At 37.9% G+C, this 20,012-nt stretch overlaps 1 protein-coding gene across 2 annotated transcripts in view; it reads left to right on the top strand.

Annotated features, from left to right (window-relative positions):
• dachc (dachshund c) overlaps nt 1-20,012 on the top strand; it is a 116,977-nt gene that overhangs the window by 69,784 nt on the left and 27,181 nt on the right. Inside the window, exons 4-6 of one of the 2 annotated variants that reach the window (XM_017712139.2) lie at nt 12,548-12,720; nt 13,724-13,859; nt 19,548-19,682. In XM_017712139.2, the coding sequence (XP_017567628.2) occupies nt 12,548-12,720; nt 13,724-13,859; nt 19,548-19,682 (444 nt within the window). Of the gene's footprint in view, nt 1-12,544; nt 12,721-13,723; nt 13,860-19,547; nt 19,683-20,012 lie in introns of both variants that reach the window. The other variant, XM_017712138.2, reaches the window with a different exon arrangement.

Here is a 20,012-nt window from a genome sequence, read left to right as displayed (position 1 = left end):
ACATGTGTGTGTGTGTGTGTGTGTGTGTGTGTGTGTGTGTGTGTGTGTGTGAGAGATTGCACTCAGCAGATGCTCGATGCTCACTGTAAACATGAGTAATCAGGAGCAGCTGCTCAGCTACACCGACTCTATGACTGTGGGTGGCAGCTTCAAAAGAGAGAGAGAGAGAGAGTCAATAGCCATTCAGTGTGTATATGTTGTTCAGTCAAACAAATAGCAAGACTCTGAGAGTCAACAGTGCTCTTTCACACACATCAGTGTTTCCAACATACTGTTTTAGACAATGAAACATTTATCCTATTTAAATCAACAAATCAGAGACACCTTTACCATTATTAGATATCTTTAACCTCTTAAAGGTCTGAGGGTCTGTACGTGGGTCCACATTTCAGTCACTCACTTATTTATAGTAGTTAACAGTAATTTACAGCAATTACTGCATAATTCACCATAGTTAGTAGATAACTTTTATTAGTTGATGAATACTAAATAGTATTTACTAAATAATTTATACTGGTTACTGATTTAAATATACTAATTACTGAATACTAAATAGTATTTACTGAAAAATATAGTTACTAAATATGTTGTAGATACTGAATAAGTTTTAGTAGGTACTCACTAATTTATAGTAGTTACTGAATAAGTTATAATAATAATAGTTCTGTGTGTATTGTACTTAAACAGCTAGTTAATACTAGTAGATAAGATAATCATAGAATTTATAGTAGGTATTGAATAATAAAATAAAAATACAATTAAATACTAAATAATAAGCATAGCATTTAAGGTGTTAAATATGAACTCTTTATCACCTTTTTGTTCAGTATTTACTGTAGAAGTACTAGTGGTAGTGTAGCTGTCACTGAGCCATAGCTATCAAACAATTTGTAGTCATTTTTGAATAATAAGTCTAAAGTTTAATAAGTTTTACTTACAGTAAGTTACCAAATAAACTGGCTTCTGAATAATAAATATAAAGACTAATAAGTTATAATAATAATCTGTAGTTGTAGTAGTTATTGAATCATAGATACCAAACAGTTGAAAGTTTCATGGTGTCATATTTGTCATCCGTTCTAATCCAGATACTGTAACAATTTTCCGTAACACTTTATTTGAAGGCTACCTACTTAAGGGCTTTATGACGCATTCATAAGCACTGAATAATGCGTTTATGAAGCACTACTTGAACATTTATTAAGTGCTTATGTCGGTTCTCGCAACCTGACATAAGATGTTTTATGAAATAAATGACATTGTACTGACAAAATAAGAATAAACATTGAACATATTTACAGCACTAAACATATTAAACCCTATACATAATCGCATCAATCATCTTATCCATTCCATGGAGGGAAGAGGGGGTGGTTTCCAGGCATATTTCACCTGATATCAGTACAAAGTCGTCTTAAGAATGCTGACATAAATAGTCGTGTATAGTGTTTTAAATATGTTTAGTGCTGTAAATGTGTTCAATGTTTATTCTTATTATATCAGTACAATGTCATTTATTTCATAAAACATCTTATGTCAGGTTGCGAGAACTGACATAAGCACTTAATAAATGTTCAAATAGTGCTTCATAAACGCATTATTCAGTCCTTATGAATGTGTTATGAAGCCCTTATGTGGGTAGCCTTCAAATAAAGTGTTACCCAATTTTCTTTTAATGTGTTCTAACACAGATAAAATGTCTTTCCTCCAGACCAAAAAAACCCTCCTTTTGTGTACTACAGCAATTTTTCTCTCGTGAGAAACCACCCTACCTGCCGGCATCACTGTCACACACCCACACACACACACCCACACACCTTTCAAGCAAGGCCCCGAATAACACTTTTCAGCTGTAGTTACACAACCCCCCTTTGTTGTTGTCTCCTTTAGCAGCCCTCCCTCCTTTTGTCTCACCTCTGTCGTCGCTTCATGTAGCGTGATTATTTCCATAAGGCTAACTCGACATTAAACACGCAGAGGCATCATTAATTGCAGCTTAGGGGAGGGGGAGAAAAAAGAAAAACACAACGCAGGGCTCCTGCTTTTCCATAAATCCCCAGCGCTTTACAGTGGGGAATGTGGAAATGGCTCCGGTGTGTGTCCGACCACTACAAAGCCCCCTTGCTAAACTCTCAGACTAAACACCTTCCCAACAGCCACTTACGGGCAGACACACCTTCGTCTGGGAAGTCTGCGTCTGTTTTCTAAGAGCAATCAGGCTGGAACAGGTTTAGCGTCTTTTTAAGAGGAATTACTAAACAATCTTTAGGATTTGGTGGTGGTTGTGTTGAATGGAAGCTGTGGGGTTTCTGAGGTCGCGCTGATGATAGCGCGTCGTACCTAATGGGTATGGATGCTTATTTTTGTGGTGCGTGATGTTTGTTGTCTGTCTGTTTTTCTCTTTCTCTCATACACACACCCACAGGATGGAAGTCATTAAGTTGCTATCAAATCTTATCAAGCTCTTACACATGTCTGATCACCAGGTTGTCTTCTCTGTGGAGGCCAAGGACGTAAGCCGACAAAGAGAACTGTTACCATAGTGATAATTCACTGAAAAACATGCATCTGTAATTCAAATGACTCAAGTAACTTTGTAAAATTCAGAGACCATCTTCATTTATTTCATTTCCAGTTAAAACAGCCATTGAGGCAATGTTATTCCATTTCTGAGGAGATTAAATATTAGATCATTCACTTGCATCAGAAAGAGAAAGAAAAACAAGTGAGTTTCAAAAACTGGAGTTCTGTAATAAAAGATTGAAAGAAAGTGGGACCCTTAACACCCGTGCAAGACCTGGTAGACCACCAACACTGTCCCCATCAGAGAAATCAGCACTCTGCTCTTGATTCAGATCTGAAAACATCTACAGGAGTCTGTGTCCATCCTTCCACTGTGAGAAGACACTGAACACGAGGATGTGTAGCTGTGAAGAAGCTCTAACTGAGAAAACGACACAGACAAAAAAGAAGAAATCAAGCAAAGAAGCTGCTGCGGTTCTCAGAACAATGAACTGACCACCCCGGGGTCCAGACCTCAACATCACTGAATGATTTTGGGATTATTTGGATCATGAACATGCAACAAACTTCTAAGACCGAACTTTGGAGGTGTGGAAGATTTCTTTAAAAAACTGAAAGCAAGTCTCCTGAAAAGAATGGATGCTGTACATTTCTCTCAGATTAGCTGTGCTAATTACAACCATTGTTTCCCCCTCTTTTAAGACCTAAAGGAGTTTGGAGTAACTTGTACGCACTATTAAAAGTTCCAAACCACACTGGTCACTCTCCAGTCCAAACGATCCATATATGGAAACTGCAGAAATAGCCTCTTTTGAGTTCATTGTTTCTGTGATGCCACAAGAAGCAACTCATTAACATACACTCTAAAAAGTGGTGTGTTAAAGAACATCACATTAACTTGTGCGACCTGTTTAAACACCTTTCTGTCACATGGTTTCCTGATTTAACACATTCTGTGTGTGTTAAACTGCGTTATCTGTAACTGGGCACAGAAATATTTCAGCGCATTTCATTTCAACATTTCTAGTCTGTTTATCTGTCTTATTTTGAGACGGTGTGCACTTATTATTAGATTATTTAGCTTATTTCTAGACATTTTCTACTATTTTAAGTAATTTTAGTAAGTAAAATGATCTCACTATACTGGCAGATAATGTAGCTTATTTCAAGCACATCTCTTAAAACAAGCTAAATTACCTGCCAGTATAGTGAGATCATTTTACTTACTAAAATGACTTAAAACAGGTAGAAAATGTCTAGAAATAAGCTAAATAATCTTAAAAGTAGCTAAGAGTTTGAACAGGAAACATATAGAAACATATATCCACTAGATTTAAGATCATTTTATTTGATAAGATACTATTTTTTTGCAGTGTAGAGACTTAATATGTTGTTTTTGGCAGTATTGTAGAATGTATAATGTCCATCTATTCAGCCTACAGGGCAGCGAATCAGAACAGAGACCACTTATATGTCAGTCTTAAGGGTATAATAAGTAAAGCAGCCTGTTTCATTCTGAAGGATAAAGTGAGGTTGGATAATGTTCATGTGGAGATGAATTATGACCATGTTTGCTACATATAAGCACATAAATGTTGTAAGTGGTCATATAAAACACTTTAATTACAAATAAATTGAAAAAGAAAGTTTTATTATTCTCCCCACTGTTATAGAGAGAAAATTACTGCAAAACAGTAGTAACACTTCACTTTCCAGGCTGTATCTTTGTGACAAAGTAGTCACTGGTGAATAGGTTCAGTCCACTCACGCAGTCACGCCTTTACTACGTATTCTCCAGCAGCCTGGGTAGCGCTTTATGAACGTGCACAAAGAAGTGGGTTTACATTGCATGCCTTGCTTGCGTTCAGAAGCAGAAGCGGAAGAATACATCAAAGTGTCCCGCGATGCAACAGCAATACAGTGATTTAGATGTCAAAATTCTCTCAGATGTTTACACCAAGCAGCGAGAAAACATCTTTACGATTCAAGTTGGCAGTGAACAAATTTTTCGCATTGTGTTTTTCTTTCCCCCTCTCCACTCGCTTGAATCCTCTCCAGGTGTTTTTGTTGCCTCATTGTTCTGCGCGCACTGTTATTGCCACAGTTTGTGCCCGAATTCGCTCCAAGATCCCTTTTGTGTTTGGATTTAGTCAGCGGCGCGCGCTTGGACCAGGCCCAGCTCTGTCATTAGACTTCCTTTGTTTCCTCTCCTAGCCATTCCGTTTGTTTTGTTTCTGCCTCTTTTTTTTTCCTTATATTAGACGCTAAATATTTATACAATTTGCAACTTCCTGCCGAAATCATTTATACTCCCATAATAGCTCCAGTTCCAAGTCGCACAATGGGCGCTGCTGCCTGGAGGAGGGGGTGTGGGGTGTTCTTTAAAATGGCCAGTCTCTGGTTCCTAAATGCTCGAGGCTCTTTTGTTTTAGGTAAATAAAGATTGAAAGCCCCTCGGTTAGCGATATCGGGCACCATGTGTTTGGGAAACGGGGCCCTCGCGGCTTCGCAGCGCTAGCAGACGTTCGCGGGACACGTTGTCATTCACTCTGCAGCTGTAGCTGAGACTCGGGCCCCTGGAGAGGATGGGGAACTGGATGGAGGGGGTGCACTTGGCTCTGTTCCAGTCGCATTCAAAGGTGGCTTTTAAGGGTTTTAGCACTCCCCTGCCACTTTGGTCTGCGTTTAGAGCCGCTAGTTATTACTGCTTTCAGTGCTTTATCTTCAGATTCTGCCAAGGCAAAGTGACGGTTTAACCCTTAGAAGTTTGAAGTTAGTGTTGTTGTTTTGCTCTACATCCAACTTTACGTTCCATCATTATTTATATGCACTTCATTAAAATGATTTCAGTTTGGTGAAAAGTGATTGATGTGTGTAGTATTTCTGTCAAATTATAGCCGCGATTTGTCTTTTCCTGAAACGAGCCAAAAAAAGAAGTGCAGTCTTGAACGTGTCGACAGAATGTAAATTGAATGTATGTGTAGTTTATTATGGAAACAACCGAGTGATTAATTATGCAGTAACACTTTTAAAAAATAAGGGTGCTATGAGAGGTTCTTTGGAGAGATGCCTTACAAGAACCTTTCAGTTGAGTAGTTTCAATATACACTTTCAAAGAACCATCCACTAAAAGGTCTATATGGCATATTTTGAAGAGTATATTTGCATAATTAAAGCACTGTGCAAAAAAACAAACCCTTAATTTATTTAATTTTATATCAAGATGACCACAAAGTACAAGTTAAGCACCAAAAGCAGAAAATCTTATGTGTGTGTATATATATTTATATATATATATATATATATATATATATATATACTTTATTACATTATTATTACATATTACACTATATATGTATACTTTATTACAGCTTCTTTTCAGGTAACTCACTTTCAGGTTTTTAGTGAAATCTGCAGGGATATTTTTCCACATTTCCAAAATTCAGTCTTAGAAGTTGGTTTAACATTTTCTGCTTCTCGCAGGCCAAAAAATCCCGAACATATTCAGTGATGTTGAGGTCGACATCTTTAACCACTGAAAGGCAAAAGTAGTTCTTCTTTGGCATCGCTTGTTTACATAATTCCCTCATTTCAATTGGATTAACAGTCTTGTAGTGACAGTTTTTAGTTTGTACGATGACAAAAATGTTTCTGCAAAAATAAGCCTGTACACAACAAAACATCAATTCAAATCACAAGCATCTCCTACTTACACACACTAATGTGGTGTGGATTGAATGTATTGCACTTTCAACGCAATTTCTCTGCTATTTTTACTAAAACTACGAATGAGACATAATTAGTAGAAAATGAATGTGTGTCGGTTTGATTTTGATCACTGTAATACTGATGTTGAAAAGCAGCAGCATTTAAAGAGCAGAGGTGGTTAGTGTGTTGATGATTAATGGATGCTGTGATTTTAACCTTTAACATAGACGAGGTGGTGAGGGATAGGGCAAAAAAAAAATCAAAAAGAAATTGAAGGAACAGCTTGCAAGTGCTTTTGGCATGTGGTGCAGGATCATCCCATCCAAATAACAGCCCCCCAAAGACAACATGAGCACACAGACGTGCACACACACTCGTCCTCTTTGATCTCTCCTCCTCTCCTTCTCGTCTGCTCGAGCAGCATGACTGATCTGCGCGTCATCTGTCTCAGGAAAATCAAGCCTCCCTCTCTCTCTCTCTCTCTCTCTCTCTCTCTCTCTCTTTCCTTTCATTTGGTTTCCTCTGTCCCGGACTAAAAATGTCAGCGCATGGAGGGAGGAGGGGATGTTCCCTTTTGTTTTTTCTCCCACGTAACTTTAGTCTCTGAGTGCCGTTTCCGAGTCTCGGATGATGAGAAAGCACCTCTGACCTTTCGCGTTGGCTGGTATTTGGGTTCAAAAGCAGAAAGGCAGATTGCTGTCTGCATGTAGTGGGTGATTCGTTCCAAAGGCCTCCTCGTCTCCTGGCTCGTCGAGGCCCCGGCCATGTTTCTGAACTATAGAGGCAGATAAAAATGACTCTGACAGCGCATCACAGACGGAGCATTTTCTCTTACGTTTCTTCTTTCTAACGGTCAGCCAGAGCGGAATCCATTACAGTGGGTTCAGCACAGTTCAGGAGCTCCTCTCTGTGGAAAAACCCATGAGTCTTTTGAGGGAAACGGGCTAAAATGTCCTCCTCGTGCTTCGCCTCCCTCTCTCTCTTTTTCCCTTTCATCCCACGCTTTCAAAGTGGCTATAGAGACCACAGGCAGCCACAGTTGAGTGGCTGAATGTAACCCCGAGCACTGACCTGTCCAGTAGAGACGGGATCTAATTTCTTTGCTCTGCTGTTATACCTACACACACACACACACACACACACACACACACACACACACACACTTGTTTTTGTACCATGTCAGGACATCATTCATATGACTAATATGCATTATCTATAAAGTTATCTGTACGTAATAATAATATGTATTATGTGTATTATATATAATGAAGTGCAAAAGTCAGAGACCAGCTTTTATTCATTTCCAGTGACATTGGGCATTATCTGAGATTATAGGAGATTACATAAACCACTTGCCTTAACATTGAAAGTCAAAGGAACATAAGTGAAGTTTACCAAAGTTTCCAAAAACTGAAGTTGTTAAAAATTGTAAGAAATGACCAATAAAAGACGCTCCTAACAACTGTGCAAGACCTGGTAGATCAGGATTTCTCATCCACTATGCCATGGACCCTACGTGGGCCATGAAGCAATGTTTGGTGGTCCTTGGTCCAATTCTGAGTGCTGTAGTGGCCCATAGTTGGCTGCTGAAGTCATTAAATCAGCAAAATCAGTGAAAAAATAATTGATGCAGCAATAAAAAAGAAATAGAAAATGTTTTAAAATGGAAAATAATAATATCCCTGTAGCAATGGCAAAACAAGCAGCTTTGTCAATGTTTTACCTCCTGCTACTAGAAACATAATCCACCCCTCCACACATTTCAGTTGTCCACTAGCGAGCAACTGTTGTACAAATGGTATGAAATATTGCACTTTATTTCCCACCATTCTGGCAGATTTTTGGTATAAACAAGCTCACATTAGCCTAATCTGCTCATATGTTCATTGATACACACTGCAGATTCCTTTAAAAACTGAAAGCGAGTCTCCTGCAGAGATTAAAAGCTGCAATAAAGGTAATGAGTGGACACACTAAATGTTGAAAAAATATATTTATATATGTAGTTTTTTAGGCTTCTCTGCTATTTTTGTTAAATATATGATTTCTGCTTTTTCTTGATGCTGAAATTACAAAATGATGCAAAATGGCTGCTTTGGCTGGAAATTAAATAAACATTTTTTTGTCCTAAAAAATGACATTCTAGCCCCCTGACACACATGCACACACTTCTACTCGTCTGAAGCACGATACTTATATACTGTCTCTTAGTATTAGATCAGTAGACTAAACAAACGGGCCGTCAGTGATCGAGGGACAAGGCAAATCGACTCTCGCCCTGTTGTTGTCACGCTGCATGTTGCGCTACAAATAGCATCTGCGGTCTAATTTATCACTGGGTCGTTATGGATGAAGACATCTGCAGCGGTTCGAGAAGCAGCTAATTGGTCTGTAGTGTGTGACTCCAGTAGATCCAAAAATACTCACTGCCGTGCTGAGGCTTAATGCTGCGTTCTACAACAGCACACAGACTGAGGGGAATTAGAGATCAAGATTTTATATATTACTGGATTCTTTACCTTTAACTCTAAGGACCTCTATGCTGTCCACATCTCAGGTTCTCACTCTCAGAACCACAGAACACACGTTACACTCTTAGCAAAACGAGTTCCTTTTAGTACCACGAAGATACTATATTTTGTGAAAACATTGGAATCCTTTTGTTGCTATGTAGAACCATTTTTAAAAAGTATTTTTTTAAATATCACATACAACAGGTTTTCTATCGTAGAGAAGAACTAGTTAAGTGACACTTTTTAATCCCACAAACGGGGAAATTCCACCTCCGCATTTAACCCATCCGTGAAGTGAAACACCACATACACACTACCGAGCGCACACACACACTAGGGGGCAGTGAGCACACTGGCCCAGAGCGGTGGGCAGCCCTATCCACGGCGCCCTGGGGAGTAGTTGGGGGTTAGGTGTCTTGCCATGACACCTCAGTCATGGACTGTCAGCTCTGGGCATCGAACCAGCAACCTTCTGCTCACAGGGCCAGTTCCCTAACCTCCAGCCCACAACTGCCCCATTTAACCATGAAAAGACCTGTGGTTCTTTCAGTGTTCATGGTTCTATATATAAGCATTGCCTTTGCTAACAACCCTTGAAGTACCTATTTTTTCAGATTTTACATTTTTTATAGTAGTTTCTGGATAATATATAGTAGTTACGGAATAATTTCGAGTAGTTACTGAATAATTCCAAGTACTTAATGAATCATTTAGAGTAGTTACTAAATAATTCAGAGTAGTTACTGAATAATTCCTAGTAGTTAATGAATCATTTATAGTGGCTACTAAATAATTCAATTCATTTATTTCTCTAGATTAAATGTAGCTCAAGTGAGTGAATCCGATCATTTCTATGATAGCATGTGGTAAAGATCATTTCTATGATAGTATGTGGTAAAGATCGTTTCTATGATAGTATGTGGTAAAGATCATTTCTATGATAGTATGTGGTAAAGATCGTTTCTATGATAGTATGTGGTAAAGATCATTTCTATGATAGTATGTGGTAAAGATCGTTTCTATGATAGTATGTGGTAAAGATCGTTTCTATGATAGTATGTGGTAAAGATCGTTTCTATGATAGTATGTGGTAAAGATCATTTCTATGATAGTATGTGGTAAAGATCATTTCTATGATAGTATGTGGTAAAGATCGTTTCTATGATAGTATGTGGTAAAGATCATTTCTATGATAGCATGTGGTAAAGATCATTTCTATGATAGCATGTGGTAAAGATCATTTCTATGATAGTATGTGGTAAAGATCATTTCTATGATAGTATGTGGTAAAGATCATTTCTATGATAGCATGTGGTAAAGATCATTTCTATGATAGTATGTGGTAAAGATCATTTCTATGATAGCATGTGGTAAAGATCATTTCTATGATAGTATGTGGTAAAGATCATTTCTATGATAGTATGTGGTAAAGATCATTTCTATGATAGTATGTGGTAAAGATCATTTCTATGATAGTATGTGGTAAAGATCATTGCTATGATAGCATGTGGTAAAGATCATTTCTATGATAGTATGTGGTAAAGATCATTTCTATGATAGTATGTGGTAAAGATCATTTCTATGATAGTATGTGGTAAAGATCATTTCTATGATAGCATGTGGTAAAGATCATTTCTATGATAGCATGTGGTAAAGATCATTTCTATGATAGTATGTGGTAAAGATCATTTCTATGATAGTATGTGGTAAAGATCATTTCTATGATAGTATGTGGTAAAGATCATTTCTATGATAGTATGTGGTAAAGATCATTTCTATGATAGCATGTGGTAAAGATCATTTCTATGATAGTATGTGGTAAAGATCATTTCTATGATAGTATGTGGTAAAGATCATTTCTATGATAGTATGTGGTAAAGATCATTGCTATGATAGCATGTGGTAAAGATCATTTCTATGATAGTATGTGGTAAAGATCATTTCTATGATAGTATGTGGTAAAGATCATTTCTATGATAGCATGTGGTAAAGATCATTTCTATGATAGTATGTGGTAAAGATCATTTCTATGATAGTATGTGGTAAAGATCATTTCTATGATAGTATGTGGTAAAGATCATTTCTATGATAGTATGTGGTAAAGATCATTGCTATGATAGCATGTGGTAAAGATCATTTCTATGATAGTATGTGGTAAAGATCATTTCTATGATAGCATGTGGTAAAGATCATTTCTATGATAGCATGTGGTAAAGATCATTTCTATGATAGCATGTGGTAAAGATCATTTCTATGATAGCATGTGGTAAAGATCATTTCTATGATAGTATGTGGTAAAGATCATTTCTATGATAGCATGTGGTAAAGATCATTTCTATGATAGTATGTGGTAAAGATCATTTCTATGATAGTATGTGGTAAAGATCGTTTCTATGATAGTATGTGGTAAAGATCATTTCTATGATAGTATGTGGTAAAGATCGTTTCTATGATAGTATGTGGTAAAGATCATTTCTATGATAGTATGTGGTAAAGATCATTTCTATGATAGCATGTGGTAAAGATCATTTCTATGATAGCATGTGGTAAAGATCATTTCTATGATAGTATGTGGTAAAGATCATTTCTATGATAGTATGTGGTAAAGATCATTTCTATGATAGCATGTGGTAAAGATCATTTCTATGATAGCATGTGGTAAAGATCATTTCTATGATAGTATGTGGTAAAGATCATTTCTATGATAGTATGTGGTAAAGATCATTTCTATGATAGTATGTGGTAAAGATCGTTTCTATGATAGTATGTGGTAAAGATCATTTCTATGATAGTATGTGGTAAAGATCATTTCTATGATAGTATGTGGTAAAGATCATTGCTATGATAGTATGTGGTAAAGATCATTTCTATGATAGTATGTGGTAAAGATCATTTCTATGATAGTATGTGGTAAAGATCATTTCTATGATAGCATGTGGTAAAGATCATTTCTATGATAGTATGTGGTAAAGATCATTTCTATGATAGCATGTGGTAAAGATCATTTCTATGATAGTATGTGGTAAAGATCATTTCTATGATAGCATGTGGTAAAGATCATTTCTATGATAGTATGTGGTAAAGATCATTTCTATGATAGCATGTGGTAAAGATCATTTCTATGATAGTATGTGGTAAAGATCATTTCTATGATAGCATGTGGTAAAGATCATTTCTATGATAGTATGTGGTAAAGATCATTTCTATGATAGCATGTGGTAAAGATCATTTCTATGATAGCATGTGGTAAAGATCATTTCTATGATAGCATGTGGTAAAGATCATTTCTATGATAGCATGTGGTAAAGATCATTTCTATGATAGTATGTGGTAAAGATCATTTCTATGATAGCATGTGGTAAAGATCATTTCTATGATAGCATGTGGTAAAGATCATTTCTATGATAGTATGTGGTAAAGATCGTTTCTATGATAGTATGTGGTAAAGATCATTTCTATGATAGTATGTGGTAAAGATCATTTCTATGATAGCATGTGGTAAAGATCATTTCTATGATAGCATGTGGTAAAGATCATTGCTATGATAGTATGTGGTAAAGATCATTTCTATGATAGTATGTGGTAAAGATCGTTTCTATGATAGTATGTGGTAAAGATCGTTTCTATGATAGTATGTGGTAAAGATTGTATGGAGTCCTAACTACAATAGCTAACCATAAATACTGGCTGTTTGGGTGGTCTTCCGCAGTTGAGTTGATTTGTGTACTGATGTCACAACTCAGCATGGAAAATGCCCTGTGAAGCACACAATTATACACTGTTGGTATTTTTGTGTCCAGCAGGTTTGGAGCTGCCTTTCATGATGATGTCACATCCCCTGATCCCAGTCAGCCTGCCCCCTGCCTCGGTCACCATGGCCATGAACCAGATGAACCACCTGAGCACCATCGCCAGCATGGCTGCAGCCGCTCAGGCCCATAGTGACACATCTAGAATGGCCACCTCGGTCATTAAGGTGCGTCACTGGTTTATTTGGATTAAACAGTGTTTGAAAAGTGTCACTGAACCTGAATCAGTGATTTGAGGATGAGTTGTTTCTGGGCTGTAGGCACAATGCCTTTCCCATTTCTCATTTCTAGGAGATTTGGAATGAGCGGGTACATGACAACTACACATTTATTCCACAGTTGACTCTCCTTCCTGGTCATGTTTACACAGAACTGAAAAATTCCTTGAATGGGGCTTTAAAGCAGGAATTACAGCATTTCATTGCTATATCTAGTAGCATATTAACAACACAATAATCTGCTTCATTTGTTCTTTTCACGCCCAATCATATAAGAAATGGAAGGCAGTCAGGTTACTTCATAAGTTAAAAGCACATCATTTTTACTGTAAGAAGTATTTTCCTTGCATTATACACATGATAAGTGCCCATCCTTTTCAGAGTTCTGTAGGTGGGCCCCAAATTTCAGTTCCTCACTCTCATAACTACATATACATTACATATTTATTTCATAATGATTTATTCACAGTAGGTGCCAAAAAATTTCATTCTACCTACTGCATAATTGATAGTAGATACTAAATAAATTATAGCAGCTGGTATATACTTTTTAGTAGATACAGAATAAATCATAGTAAATGGTAAATATGTTTTAGTATATACAGAATAAATCGTAGAAGCTGCTAAGTCATTTATAGTCGTTAACAAATAAATTTTATTAGTTTCTGAATCATTCATATCAGTTACTGAATAATTAATACAAGATACTGAATAATTTAGTTAAATCTGAATAATTTGTTGTAGTTACTGAAAAATTCTTGATAACTTCTGATTATTCGGATCTATTTTGTAGTAGTTACTGAATAATTTATGGTAGATACCGAATAATTTACAGTAGTTAAATATAATTTATAGTGGGTAACTAATAATATTTTTTACGATTAATAACAAACAGTTAGCCTGTAGGTCAATGTGCATAAAGCTTTAAAAATAAATATGTGTGTTTTTACAGGAGCGAGTTCCAGACAGTCCGTCTCCGGCTCCATCCCTGGATGATGGCCGTAGGTCAGGCAGTCACTTGTCCTCCAGGCAGAGCAGCAGCGTATCCAGCTCTCCTGCCCACACCGAGAGCTCATCTGATCGGCCACGTAAGTCTGCTCTCAACCACCCCCCCACCCCTCACCCCCGCCGCGGTGGCCCGTGGTCTTTCTCACACTTAATCCAGACTTTTTTTCTAGCCATAGTGTGACTCGCCTGTCTATGCTGTCATCCAGAAAGACTTCCAGTGGCTTATTCATATTGGTTAATGATGAAGTGTAATGATTCTCATACAGTACTAAAACATCTAAGAAGCTAACATTCAAATAAGTGAATTGCACTTTTAAATCGGGTCACTGAAATGTCCCTCGGTCTCCTCTGGGGGTTTCTCGTTTGTTGATTTTTGAGAAAACTACCGTCAATGATCAAGACTGAGTGCCTCCTAAAGTGAGTGTGGCTTATCCAGTGCACATACCCACTCTCAAATGACTAGCAGTTCTAGCAGCTGAGATTTTTGGGGCTTATTTTGTCTGTATCTGAAACTGAAGGCTCCTGTCTCGATGCCTTGCTGCCTGCACTCTCTCATAAGTCAGCACCGCAGAAGGCAGCATTGTCCACTGTGCCACTGCTCATGTTTTCTGATATTTTTTCCTAACCATATCGCCATGGACACAAAGGATTATAGGATATGTAACGCAGTGAAGGATACATCTACGCTGCCTCCAAAAAACAGCTGAACAGAGGAACCTGAGCAGGCAATGTTTTATACAGACATTCGATTCAGATATGACTGGATGCTTTCCAGCCACAGAATACTGTATGAGCAGGCGGTGTTTATTGCGTTCAGACAGAGGCTACATTATAGAGCGGAACAGAATGTCTGCTTCCAGGTGAAAACGTTCAGTTGTACTTCAGAACTATTATTTATCTTATTAACTAAACCAGTTGGTGTCCTTTAGAACTAGAGCTCTGTCATGACATTTTAAACACATGCAGTATCCAAGAAAAAAGGGAAACGTTGCCTCAGCAATAAAAATTTGTATCAAACCTGAAAATATGAGTATCATTACACCTCTTTAAAATAGTTAGTACAAAAATCCGAGAAAATCAAAAAAGAATGAATTTATTTTACAGACAGCCATTAAATACAAGCTATTCCTGTTTTAGGATAGATTTTAATAAGTAAAATAATTGCAGAAAAAAGGAGGTTTCATTTAAAAATGCAGAAAAAAATGTGATTATTAACAGCTGTGCAAGAGCTGGTAGACCACCAAAACTGTCCCCATCTAGATAAACAGCACTTCATCTTTCAGAGAGAGGAGAAAATCAAGCTCCACTCTTGATTCAGATCTGAAAATATCCACAGGTGTTTCTATCCATCCTTCCACTGTGACACTCGGACCTATGAGTCTGAAAGGATGTGTAGCTGTTAAGAAGCTCTTACTGAGAAAAGACCAAAAACAAAAAAGAAGGAAATCAAAGAATTAAGCAAATATTAAGCTGCTGGTGTTCAAACCTCAGAACATCTAAGACTGAACTTTGGAGATGTGTGAAAACATCCCTGCAGATTTCTTGATTTCATATTATAGTATAGCTGATGTTAGATACGGTGCTCAGCATGAACGAGTACACCCATTTTAATCAATATCTCACTGAACACAAGAACAATTTCCAAAATTATGACAAGACTGAGTTTCGTAGAACATTTGTTTGCCCTATAACCATGGAAGTAAGGTTAATAATATAACTTACATAACAAAATCTTCAGTTTTACTCAAATTAGTTGATGCAAAAATGAATACACCCCACAACAGAAACTACTACATCTAGTATTTCGTATGACCTCCATGATGTTTATGGACAGCAGCGAGTCTTCTAGGCATGGAGTGAACAAGCTGGCGACATATTGAAACGTTCATCTTTTTCCATTCTTCAAGAAGGACCCCTTTTAGAGCCGGGATGCTGGATGGAGAGTGATGCTCAACTTGTCTCTTCAGAATTCCCCATAGGTGTTTGATTGGGTTCAGATCTTCAGGAATGCAACAGTGGCCTTAGATGTGCGTTTTGGATCATTGTCATGCTGAAAAAGTGCATGACAACCGAGGACACAAGGATGGTAGCATTTTCTCTTTCAATACGGAGAAGTACATCTGTGAATTCATGATGCCATCAATAAAACGCAGCTCCTCGACACCAGCAGCACTCATGCAGCCCCACATAAGGACACTGATACCCACCATATTTCATTGTAGGCACCATGCAGTTTTCTTTGTACTCCTCACCTTTGCGACACTGTACAGTTTGGAAGCCATCAGTTCCAAAAACATGTATCTTGGTCTCATCACTCCAGAGCGTAGAGTCCCAGTAGTCTTCATCTTTTTCAGCATGGGCCCTGGCCAAATCTAGGTGTGCTCCTTTGTTCATGGGCTTTAGGAGAGGCTTCCTTTGTGGATGACACCCATGCATGCCATTCCTGTGCAGTGTACACCGTATTGTCACGGGAAGCAGTCTTGCCTTTCTACTTCCTCGGCTAACTGCAGTGAACTTGCATGGTAATTTTCATCAAGCCTTCTCATCAGAAGACGCTCCTGTTTAGGTGATAACGTCTGTGGATGGCCTGGACATCTTTGGGAGATGGTTGCGGTTCCATCTTTGTTACGGTCTTCTGACTGATAAGTAAAGCTTTGCTGATCATCACTTTTCTTGTGTAAAGAAATTATTTTCTTTCACAGGTCTCGTGACATTTCTCTTCCATGTGGTGCCATTGACGACCACATGAAATGGGAAGGGGTTTACTTTGTTAAGTAACGCCCTTTTATAGTCAACTGTCTGCTGGACACCTGTTTAATGAATAATTACACTCACCTGTGGTTGAATTCTTGTTAATTAGAATTTTGTAGTCTAAGCTTTAGCTGTGCTCCTAAGACTTTCATTGGGGTGTACTCACTTTTGCAACATGGTCTTGAATGAGTTTGTTAGGAAAATTACTGTTTTGTGTGTGCAGTGTAACACATCTTGTTTGCAGTCAATGACCCACATATGTGGGAGTATTTTGCAGTATAGTATCCCATAGAAAATGTTGATTCTGAAAGGAAACTGAAGGTTTTCTGACAAATCTCTTGGGGTGTACTTACTCATGCTGAGCACTGTATATATGGTTTCTGCTTTTTATTCCTCTAGCTGAAAAAAGGTATAGCTTGTACTTCATGGGCATTTTGACCAGACATTAAATAAATAAATGAGTAGTGGTCTTTGATACACAGTGCTGTATCTACAGAATCCCTCTCAGCTATGCAAAACACGGTTTGTATCACATATGTTCTTTGCAACTGTCTTAGAAATGTTGGCAGTTTTTTTCCCCCGTTTTGCTTCTTTTCTTCCACCAAACGCACACATCATCACACTCCTTCACAGACCACTCACACAGCACTCGCGAAATATGCTTTTATGATAATGTGTGACCAGACCAGCGTGCACAGGCTTGCAAGTGTGCCAAGCTTTTAGCATTAAGTATAAGACGATACCTTATAATCTGCTGAAAGTAAAGCTCTCAGAGAATCTGGACCAGCAAATAAAACTACATGCGTCATGCTTTCTGCTTTTATCATCTAGTTTAATATCGAAGATACTCCAAGGGTAACTGATACGATATGATATGACCTCGAACTCGTGCGCTTGGTCTGCCAGGGGAAGATGCTGTGGGAAGTGCTTTAAATCCCATTTTTTTATCAGTTCACTCTCCGAATTTAACGTTAAAGCACTTTACCTTATATCCTACCAAGATATCTGCTTTCTTTATTGGTTTAGTGGTTCGTCTCAATAAGATTAGTTTTTTTGAGCCTTATTCAGCTTAAGAAGGCTGTGTACCAGTCAAGCAGAACTTTAGAGGAATGGTTTGGTTGAACCTCCTTACTTCAGATGTAGTCAGGCAGCCAAGTCATGTTTGGTGTCTGAAGTTTGTGGTAACACTTGATTTTAAGGTCTGCTTCTGGACAGTTTATTAACTATTAGCAAGCAGTTTATAAATGAAACATAGTAAACAGCAACATGTCATTTGTAAGCGAGCTTAGAAATTAGGTATAAATGGTATTTTTATGATGCATTAATAAGATCTTCTCTACATTATTATTATTTTTTTGTATATATATTTTTTTCATTTTTACCCGATTTTCTCTCCAATTTAGTCGTTTCAAATTCCACCTGCTATTTAGGGCTCCCTCAATCACATGATAGTACCAGTGCTAGGAGGGTGAAGGCTAGCACAGGGTTCCTCCGAGACCTGTGAAACCAGCCACCGCTTCTTTTTAAACTGCCGCTTACGCAACGTCACGGAACAGCCGAACGCGCTCGGAGGAAAGCGCCAACCTCCAGATCACGTCAGCTAACAGACACCTGCACTGGTGGGATGGGGGGAGAAGGGGGGCCATCCTACCCACCCAGAAAGCGAGGCCAATTGTGCTCTCTTGGACTCCTGGCTACGGACGGCTGTAGCATCACCGGGGATCGAACTCGCGATCTCCTGATGATGGGGCCAACATTTAGATGGTTCCTCCACTCGGGAGCCCCTTCTCTACATTATTAACCATTTTTTGACTAAGGCGTTAAATGATAATAAATGGTTATCTGTCTTTTGCAAGCATGCTTGGTTATGTTAATGAAGAAGTATGAACAGGGACGAATCAACCAAATTCACAATGACTAAACATGGCTCCAGCAGCCCCCCGCGACCCTGACGGAGAAGCGGCTTAGAAAATGGATGGATGGATGGATGGATGGATGGATAAACATGATAGTAAATGTAATAAATAGTGACATTTCATAAAGTGCAGATGTGTAAACGCTGTAGTATTTTGCAGTAGCTTACAATACAATCTGCAAAAACCATTTTTATTGTGTTGTGCTGTGAAGGTTGGGAGTTAATGTCCCTTTGTAATGGTGTATAACACGGCAGAGATAATGGCGAATAAAGATGTTTTACTTTAGTGATGGTCTTGCAAATTCATGACTTACTTCCTGGGAAACTATTTCTAGCATTTACTAACAGTGAGGTATTGATCATTAAGAATGAGTATGTTCCACAGTCTTGCTTAATTATGAATAAAGATATTTTTAAAGTATTTTATCATTTGCGCAATATTTTTAAGGAATTTGTAAACATTTGTAAGAGCCTCCTTAAACCATCATACGGATCACGGGTCGCTCACGGATTTCTATACTTCTGTGCTTGAAACTGAAATGCGTCCATTTAATAGCATTTAACATCATTAACTGCTTGCTAATAATTTCGTAATCATTAAGAAGCTTGCTTCTTTAATTTTGCACTGGAGCTGCACTGCTAATATAGCATAGCTTATTTCCTGAGTAACGTGTAATAAACCTCAACGACCTCGATTGATGAGTTGTTAAGTAATGGAAAATAAATGGTGTAATGTGGTTTCTGACACTGTGTGACATACTGTTATCTATAAAAACAGATAAAAGTACATAATGCTGCTAAAAACAGTTGTGGTATTTATCTTGAAGCCCGAATTTTGCTAGTCTTGTTCAGTTTCTTATATAAAAATGTGCGGTTTGCTAATTGGTGTGGTAAGCTTCCTTTGCTTGTAGTTATATTAGCCTCATAACTCCTGATTCTTGCTAAAATATTCCTTTATGTGAAACTCTACAGTGAATTTCAGAGTTTTTCCAGAGTTAGCTATTGGACGACTTGATAATCAGTTGACGTTTTGGCAAAAAAAAAACACCCTTCATATGTGTAAAATTCCCACTCCTCTACTCTCTCTTCTCTTTCCCTGCAGACGTGCATCAGAATGGTCTTTCTCTGGGTCACGCCCTGCTAGGCCTGTCTCCTAGTGCACCCCCAGGGCCCAAAGAGGGAGATCTGGCAACCCAAGACACAAGCCACGAGACAAGGAGGACACACGTAGAAAAAGGTCAGATGTGTTGCATTGTGGCTGAGCGGTCACCACCCATCAAGAAATTTTAGCAAATAACTACCAATAATTGTCCCACAAGAAGCTAAATTATTAACAATTTCATTGAAAGTGAAAAAGCTTTTCCAATATTCTTTTGTAGCGGAGTATTATATTCAGTATTATGTTCAGTATGTCATTGCTGTCCTAACAAAACCTTATATTGCTTGCATGAGCACAGATTGTTCAGCTCTGTCAAGCCTTGTGGCTATAGTGGTGTATCTGAAGCAGCGCTTGAAACCCCTTTATTTTAATCTGATAACACCTTCTGGACGAAAGTCTCGTTCCATT

This window comes from Pygocentrus nattereri, chromosome 12, assembly GCF_015220715.1.
Source record: "Pygocentrus nattereri isolate fPygNat1 chromosome 12, fPygNat1.pri, whole genome shotgun sequence".
NCBI classification, from domain to species: domain Eukaryota; kingdom Metazoa; phylum Chordata; class Actinopteri; order Characiformes; family Serrasalmidae; genus Pygocentrus; species Pygocentrus nattereri.
The sequence above is the reverse complement of the archived record's forward strand: the minus strand, read 5'-3'. Positions and strand labels throughout refer to the sequence as shown.